We start from the raw sequence: 9,107 nt of genomic DNA, 5'->3' as shown, positions 1-9,107 counted from the left end.
GTGGCTCTCCAAATGACGTTGTTCCTCCCCGTTTTCTTAAAAAGGTATTTCCTATCATCGGACCACATATTCTGAACATTATTAATACTAGTCTTTTGTCTGGTCAAGTACCTAGGGAATTTAAGCATGCAGTCATACATCCTTTACTTAAGAAACCAGGCTTAGATAGTTCAGTCATATCAAATTTTAGACCGATCTCTAAGCTTCCCTTTCTTAGTAAGATTCTGGAAAGGATTGTTTATACTCAGTTGATGGACTACTTGAATGACTCTAAATTGTCAGAAATCTTTCAGTCCGGCTTTAAGCCATTCCACAGCACGGAGACAGCCCTCGTAAAAGTTATGAATGACATCCTGATAGCGACAGACCGTGGTAAATATGCAGTGCTGGTCTTGTTGGACATGACAGCTGCATTTGACACTGTGGATCACGATTTGCTGATCTCCCGCTCACAGCACGGTGTGGGAATTACTGGTTCGGCACTTTTGTGGTTAAAGTCCTATATTTTAAATAGGACATTTTGTGTTAAGTTGGGGTCGGCTTCATCCTCTGTGGCCCCTCTGCTTTGGGGTGTTCCACAGGGATCTATTCTTGGGCCGTTATTGTTTTCATTGTACCTCTTGCCCCTTGGCGCGATTTTCCAAAAGCATAAAGTGCCATTCCATCTATACGCAGATGACTGCCAGCTCTACTTACCTCTTAGTCATTCTGATAGTCTCCCAACTGGACCTCTGCTTGACTGCCTTACTGATGTCAAAGCATGGATGGCAAACAACTTTTTAAATTTTAATGATCGGAAGACAGAAGCAATTTTATTTGGCCCAAATCGTTCTTCTCATACTCTGGATGTTGATCTTGCAGCTTTGACTTCCCAACTAAAGAGTTCGATCACAAATCTCGGAGTTAAAATTGATTCTGCACTCACCTTTGATGACCATGTAAACGGGGTGGTAAAATCAGCATTTTATCACCTCAGACGTTTATCAAAGGTTAAGCCCTTTCTTTCCAAGCGTGACTTGGAAAGCGTTATTCATGCCTTTATTATCTCACGTTTAGATTATTGTAATTCTCTTTTAACAGGGGTTGGGCAGGGCACTTTGTCACGCTTGCAATTAGTGCAAAATGCTGCGGCACGATTTTTAACTGGTAGAAGAAAATTTGATCACATCACTCCGATTTTAGCCTCTTTACACTGGCTTCCAATTGAATTCAGGATCCGTTTTAAAGTCCTTTTATTGGCTTTTAAATCTCTAAATGGTCTGGCACCTGTTTATTTGTCTGATTTGTTGAAGCCCCACATCCCCACTCGTTCCCTTCGGTCAGCTGAGCAGTTGCTGCTTTCGGTCCCAAAGTCACGGCTGAAACTTAGAGGAGACCGAGCGTTCTCTGTTGCCGCGCCGATGCTTTGGAATAACCTTCCTCTCCATATTAGACAGGCTACATCAGTGCCAGTTTTTAAGTCTTTATTAAAAACCTATTTTTATTCCCTGGCTTTTAACTCTGTGGGTAACTGACATTTTTATTTTATTTTATTTTATTTTAATTTTTTTAATTGTTTTTAACTTTATTGCTTTGTCTATTACTATGTTCATATTTGTATTGTACAGCATTCTGGTCTACCAGGTGTGTTTTTAAAGTGCTATATAAATAAATAAATGATGATGATGATGAAGTGCATGGAGGCAGGACCTCAGAGCAGAAGCATACTCCATAATGTGTTGTACATTATATATATATATATATATATATATATATATATATATATATATATATATATATATATATAAACGTGGTATTTTTCAATTATTGTATTTACTAACATCAAGAAGTCACAAGCAAAGGAAGACCACACCATGGTGCATGTTTAAACAAGGAGAGTTTACTGGTCAAAACTATTTATTAAACAAATAAAACACATTTTTTTAACCACCAAAAAATACACGTTCAAAGCAACACAACAGCGGCCCAATATCAGACAAAACTCCACTCTGTAGAGTGGGCAATCATAATGAAGCAGTTGGTTTTATTTTGTGGATTCAAGCTGCTCTTTGTATTTTTGGCCACCAGATGTCACCAGAGAGGACTGTGTTGAAAAGCTTCGAGTAATGAACCGTTTTTCAATACAAGCTTCAGTGCTTCAGAAAGCTTCATTTGGCCATCACTAGCGACAGGACTTAGTGCCACTCAATCTTTGATTTTAGTTATTTTTTGCTGTGTTTTACTTGCATCTACTAGAAAGAGCGCGTGTAGACACAAAACATTATTTTATTTTATATGCTAGAATGTCGTGATTCGGCTGTGTGGCAGGAAGTTGACCCAAACGCAAGCTCACAGAAGCAGGAATGAACTCAAAACACAGCTTTATTGCTGGAGGGAAACAGCGAAACAAACTGATAAGAAACTACACTGGGAAGCAATACACTAGCACACAGAGAAACACACGGCCATGAATGAGGGAGAATGCGACACTAAACAGAGGGAGACGCGGACATAAATACACAGAGGTTTAACGAGGGAGGTGGGAGCACACGGGGAACACAGCTGACACAGATAATCATAACGAGACAGGGCAGGAGCAACACAACATGACGCATACTGACGGGAGACTGTCAAAGTAAAACAGGAAGTACACAGAGGCGCAGACAGGAGGAGAGAGGGAGCACGGGGAGAGCACAGACATAATGGGCTGGGGAAAACATTAAATGAAACACGAGGGGAAACGAGGGCTCACAGATACACAGACAGGCACACAGGGGGTAAAAGTCACAAGGGGAAATCAAATAAGGAACAAAATACAAAAATACATGAAACTAAGAATGCTGGGCCAACATGGCCCAGGATCATGACATAGAATATGCAGAAAATGGGTTTAAATGTCTTCAAGTCAAAGACAGTTGCATATAATTACATTTTTTTAAAAGATTAAAACTCATAAAACTATTTTTTAAAAGAGGCTTTCCATTTGATTCAATTTTATATGATAGATTATGCATAAAAAACATAATTGGCCTGAAAGGTCTGTTGCTTTATTCAGGTTGAGTATAATTTTTTTAAAAGTAACTAAGCAACTAAATACTTTTGAAAATTAGTAATCAGTAAAATAATGGGGTTACTTTTTGGAGAAGTAATCAGTAATTAGTTACTAATTACTTTTTTCAAGTAACTTGACCAACACTTTATATAAGTACCAGTCACTTTACCGTTCCCTGCTGAACTGCTGCAACTTCTATTTACGCATATTTAATATCATAAGAGATCAAAATCTGAAACCAGCCGTATGAAATTACTACAGGAGGGTGAACATAAAAAAAGCTTTTTTTTACTTCACTGAATTGTTCGGCAGTGACTATGACACATTTTCATTTAAAGGCTCCACATTCATATTTCATTCTTTATAGTTTGTAAACGCATACTTCTCATTTTTTCTTCACCTCAGCGTAGAGTTCCTCTTGGCCATGAGCTCTCAGTGTTAAGCTGTTTTCTGGCTTGTTGACTTTCACCTGTGTGTACACCGTATCCTGCTGCTGTCCTCTGTCCTGCACTGAGTCAGAGGATGCTTCAAATGCCAGCTTAGAGAAGCTGACCTCTCCATAATGGATGTTTTCTTCCTCTTTTTCTGTGTTATTTGCTGGCCCTTCAACAACCTGCTCTTCGTGAGGTTGAATCTATGAAATAAGCAAAGTAAAATCTGTGATTTAGACCTATAGAGTCCATTCTTAATCATGTTTTTAGACATTTGAAAGCATGTGACTAGGTGGCTGTTTACAATCATGTAAACAGCTACAGAGTTCAGTATTGTCTTACCCAAGTCTGTTGTTGAGTTTGACGCGTTGACTTTAACCACCTGGACGACATAAGAGGCAATAAAAATTTATCTGTTTATGTTGAATATATGTGTGAGTAGATTTCAGCTTGATGAAAAAAAAACATTTTAAAGTGCAGCTAAAATATCACAGTTAAATATCATGTCTTCTAATGTGATGTCTGATACTTACCAAAGAAAGATTATCAAACAAATGAGTAAGATGATCCCAGAGATTCCTCCAAGAAGTAGGACCAGCGTGGAGTGATTGTTCTGCTTTCCTGGTACATGAAAAATAAACTCTGTGTGAGTCGAACAATATATAATAATGTGGAGTTAAAGATACCCTTGTTAAAGTTGTTTTGGTTACATTATCGTCAAGTTTCAGTGTACCAATGTTATTAATAGATCAACAAGGAAAACCTAAAAGATAAATGGGAGAAAAGCATGGCATTAGTGGCTTCAGCCTTTATCTTTACCTCCAACAGTCACATGAATCTCTCCTGATGACACCACAATTGTATATTATTTTCTAGAAAACTTTTAAAATCACGGGTTAAGAATCACTTTCATAGTTCATCTAATAGGAGATCCTTTTATGAATTTATACCAAGAAGTCAGCAACAAAAGTAGCAGAAGCATTAGCATCAGCTAACTGCGTTTATTGTGTAGTGAAGATCCACAATTCTGCAGCAGTCACTTCACTGACACTGTCAAGGATGTTATATCGACATACTCCATTAGAGGTCGACAAAAAATAAAGACATCTAATCTGCCCTGGTTAACTCTCTCAGGCTCAAATTAAGTTTTTGAGAATACCTGCAGTGGTACTTCTGAGTAAAAAAACTCATAAAATATGGATGTGGGGTAATCAGGTTGTTAGCTTTTACTTGTTGCAAATCTGCAACGCCCTTGAGAGGGTTAAACAAAGAGTGGAAGAATCTAATGAAAACAAGAGATCAATTACTAAAGCAGTTCCTGAAAACAGGTCTAACTCTAGATAGACAGAGATTTGCTTCAATGCGGAACAAAGTAACAAGAAGTTTGAGTACAAGCCAAAGCAAATTTTTTTATAAATGTAATTGAAAGAGCCAAAGGTAATGGTAAAATTATCTGGCAACACTTAAATAAATTACTTGGCCATCATTCAAACAAAAGCAAAAATACACTTGAACTTTATGTAAATAACTCTATTGTTAGAGAGCCTCTATCTATTACCATTAACTGAAACACTTTCTTTATTTCATCTGTTAAGGAAATCAGTCAGAGCTTTGACTCAGTCGTATGCTCTGATAGTGTGAATGATGCTGTCAAAATTTGTTCACCATTACTCATATTTCAGACACTGAAGTTGCTAAACTAATTACAGGTTTAAAACAATCTAAAGCACTTGACGTATATGGTATTAACACAAATTTCCTAAAGGAACATATGAATTTGCTTGTACGTCCAACAACTCATGTTTTGAATATGTCTTTCGAACACTCCATTGTTCCAACAGATTGGAAAATTGCTGCAGTTACACCAATTTTCAAAGCAGGTGTGAAGACTGATATGGCTAATTATCACCCCATAAGCATACTCCCGGTCACATCTAAAATAGCTGAGAAGTGGGTGGTTAAACTCCTCACTGCTCACCTAGAAAACACCCATTGCAGTTTGGCTTTCGGGCACATCACTCTACAGATACTGCAAATAGTGTCCAGCAGGTGGCAAAAGATCTTACAGCTGCTTTAGCATTAATGCATAGCTGGCTGGAGGACTCATGCCTAATGTTGAACACCTCAAAAACTGTCTGCATGTATTTTTCAAAACACCCCTTAAACTTGAAGCAGTCAAACACATTCCTGCATGGAGTAGAGCTTGAATTACCTCCAGAACTTAAATATCTTGGGGTCATTCTAGACCCAACATTATCCTTCAAGAGTCACATAAATAAAGTGTCCCAGGTACTTAAATTTAATAATCGAAATTTTAATCATATACGTAATAATTTAAAGATGAATGTTGCAAAAACTTCGTCCTGGTCACTTGCTTGTCCAACAACACTTAAAACTATTGAAAACATTTATAAAAAGGAGTTTAAAACTACTTGACAAAAACACGACTTCCCACCACCACTGTCATGTGTTAAAAAAAACATAAATTACTGAACTTCAATAACTTAGTGAAACTTAAAAGAGTGTGTTTAATATATAAAGTCTTACACTCCCTTGCTCCACCACCACTAAAGCAGTTCATTAGGCATAAAGAAAGCTCAGACAGGACCACTCGAGCTACAACCTGAGGAGACTTGTTTCCTTTCTGTCCAGGGTGGCCATCTGTGGAACAGTCTTCCTCAATCCATTAGAGAATGCTCGACGTTCAACTTGTTTAAGGCACAGGTTAAAAACTGGTTATGGACAAATCAGGTGTGTGATCATGTATAAGTTTTATAGTTTTAATGTTTTATTTGGGAATAAAATGGTGTGTATGCGTGAGTTTGGTGATGGAGTTTTTATTATGAATGAATTATGATTTTTTATGAATTATTATGTCTATTTTTTTATGTTTTATGGACAACAGATGGAAATTAGCCCTTGGCTATAATCTGGTATGTTTACATTCATGTATTTTTTTTACATGTATATTCATTAACATACACTGTCCTAAATAAATAAATGAAATAAATTTTTTAAAAATAACTGGTGAGTAATTTTACCTCCAACAGTCATGTTAATCTCTGCTGATGTCTGATTACCCAGATCATTAGTTGCCACACAGTAATAAACTCCTCCATCTGTTACATTGAAGCTGTAAATCTCTCCTTCAGATACTTTCACAGCTCCATCTCTGCTCTTCTTTAACCAGGTGAAGCTGCTGACTGGAGGTTTGGCTCTGCTGGAGCAGGTCAGGTTCACCCAGCTGCCTGCTGACACCAAAGCTGATGGACTGATGGATGCTGAGGTGTCTTTAGGAGCATCTGGAGAAATAAATTATATCCCATAAATCATGTTGTCATATGGGATTCAGTTCAGCAACAAACTCTGATTGTCTTACATGAAACACTGAGAGTCTCTTCTGTCTCTGCTGTCTTGGTGTCTTTTCCTTGGGTCACAGGATATCTGGCAGAGCAGCTGATCTTCTTTCCATCATGTGTGTCTGACAGAGTGATGTTCTGCTGGATTTTAGTTGTAAAGCTTCCATCTGTGTTTTGCTCTATTTTGTTGTGAGAGTCTTGTTGGAGATTCCAGGTGAGTTGAGGAGGGGAGTGTGGACAGGGAGTGAGAGCTGAGCAGGTTATAGTGACAGACTCCTTCTCCTTCAGATCACCTGGGATTGTAATATTGGGCCTCCAAGGAGAGTCTGTGGTTTCACATACATATTCATTATATTTGCTCAACAGATATTGATTATAATCAAACAATACATCAAAGTCCTGAATGAAGGTTTATTAATAGGCAAAACAAAATACTGGAAAAACAAAAACAAAACACTATTACCTCTGACTGTTATTTGAAGAGGATCACAAGCAGCTGTTGCCTTGAATGGTTCACTCTCTACTCTGAAGAAGTATGTGTCTGTGTATGTGGTGGTTAAATTAGAAAACAGAGTGGTGCAGTCTCTCTGACTCAGGTTCCCAGTAATACTCATTGGATAGATGCTAACTGCTCCACTACTGTTGAAGATCACATTGTTTGGATATTTGCCAAATTGGTATTTATTTTTAATCCACACTCCAAAGGTTTTTCTTGTGCTGATAAATTTCTGTTCATCTTTGGGTCTGAAGCTACATGGGATTTGCAAACAAGATCCACTCAGTGCTTCCAGTTTCTTTGATGCATTTATGGAGAGGTCTGTTTTATTAGGACAATCAGCCAAAGCATCTGTAAATACAATTTAATTATTAATCAATTCACAAATTAATCTTAGTTGACTACATGTTTCTTTATGCCCAAACACAACTTTACAAACAATTTATTTAGGGAGTTAATATTTTTGTATGTGAATATTTTCTTGTAAAATTAAACATTTAGCTGATAATCCAGCGATAACAGGAACATTTCAGCCACCATCTGCTGTTTGGATGTAAAATGAAAATATTCATAATCAGAGTTTCAACACTTGTCTATTGTAATGCTTGAAAGTGCCAACACTTAAAACACCACTTAAAACATTTTAATTTAAAGTCAGCACAAACCGTAGCTCCATGTTTTCTTTGTTACTACATGAAGTTCATGATGTAAAATTACTCTAATAATGCCTTTAAAATAACTGAAATACTCACCTGAAACAAAGAGGACAATCAGTAACATGCTGACTGTCTCCATGTTCACACACAGACTACTCTACTGCCTGGATTAAAAAAAAAAGACAATTTCACGTATGAAGCTCTAACACTGTACTTTTTTTTTTAGTGTTTTCGATTTGTACATCTCTTGTTTTCTTTTCTTGTAGTGCTATGTTGAAATAAAGAAAAATGTAACACAAAGCAGTAAAACTAAAACATCAGTAAATAAAATTACTTTACATGTACCTGTCAATGTAGTAAAAGAAATATAAAAAGTTACTGAATAAAAGCAATAAAATGTTTCCTTACCAAACAAGCCCAACTGTAGTCTTATCACTTTACAGTTTTAGAAGAATTACAGTGAACTATGTTGCCCAACCAATGTTAGAAAGAAGGAAGTACAGAAAGAGAACATGCTGTTTATGTGCATTAAAGTCACAAAGCTGTTGTAGGCGTCACCTGATGCCTCTGAGAAAAAGTCTTCAGTTCTGCTGCATACTGTGATAGAGGAAGGCAGACAGTACATTTAAAGACACAAATTACCTACACACCCTCAAAGACCTCTTTATTCACTTTAGTTTTTTTCAAGCTTGCAAACTTTTATAGAATATATTAATCAACATGAAATAATTATTGATTACTAGGAATTATATACACATGTATGTAGAAAACACAAATGATGCAGAAAGGATAAGTAAGATACCAATTTCCTGAAAAGTGATTTTTTTTTATTCACTTTCCTTGTTTCATTAAAAATGCATGTTTATGTTATTAAATACATTTCATATATTCATTTGGTGGAAATTTTTAGCTGATATTTACTCTCATGAATCGACACAAAAGACTTTGTTGACCAACTTCCTCAAAATCCAGTCACAGTGAAGTCCCTCTGTCACAAGCACTTACATTTACATTTATCTTGTAGCAAATCTGCAGCGACTGCATCAGAACTAAAATAAATCACAAAGTGTGAGAAAGGGCACAGTAACAGTACAATTTGGTTGTTGAGCAGCAACACCAGGCATTTGTCTTTTG

The 9,107-nt window shown here is 36.7% G+C and overlaps 1 protein-coding gene across 1 annotated transcript; it reads right to left on the bottom strand.

The window, feature by feature from the left end:
• Positions 1-3,416: 3,416 nt before the first annotated feature.
• Positions 3,417-8,118, bottom strand: LOC147322452 (B-cell receptor CD22-like). Its single transcript, XM_086306934.1, has 7 exons — positions 8,070-8,118; positions 7,285-7,668; positions 6,842-7,147; positions 6,504-6,764; positions 3,996-4,083; positions 3,805-3,844; positions 3,417-3,665 (listed from the first exon to the last, which is right to left on the bottom strand). The coding sequence occupies exons 1-7, from the start codon at positions 8,110-8,112 to the stop codon at positions 3,417-3,419; spliced, it is 1,371 nt and encodes a 456-aa protein (XP_086163060.1). The 5' UTR covers positions 8,113-8,118.
• Between the last annotated feature and the right edge of the window lie 989 nt (positions 8,119-9,107).

This window comes from Aulonocara sp. 'chitande type north' Nkhata Bay, linkage group LG9 (assembly GCF_057382095.1).
Source record: "Aulonocara sp. 'chitande type north' Nkhata Bay isolate Kocher_YH1m ecotype deep benthic linkage group LG9, A_spYH_male_GT1.1, whole genome shotgun sequence".
Lineage (NCBI taxonomy): Eukaryota > Metazoa > Chordata > Actinopteri > Cichliformes > Cichlidae > Aulonocara > Aulonocara sp. 'chitande type north' Nkhata Bay.
This window is presented reverse-complemented; position numbering and strand designations above follow the sequence as displayed.

What these genes read in the sequence shown, in the direction of transcription:
- LOC147322452 (XM_086306934.1), bottom strand. Translation starts at nt 8,112, where the DNA reads ATGGAGACAGTCAGCATGTTACTGATTGTCCTCTTTGTTTCAG. An exon ending in TCTTCAAATAACAGTCAGAG is followed by an intron (nt 7,148 to 7,284) that starts GTAATAGTGTTT and finishes GTGAAACCACAG; the next exon opens with ACTCTCCTTGGAGGCCCAAT. An exon ending in TGTTTGATAATCTTTCTTTG is followed by an intron (nt 3,845 to 3,995) that starts GTAAGTATCAGA and finishes TATGTCGTCCAG; the next exon opens with GTGGTTAAAGTCAACGCGTC.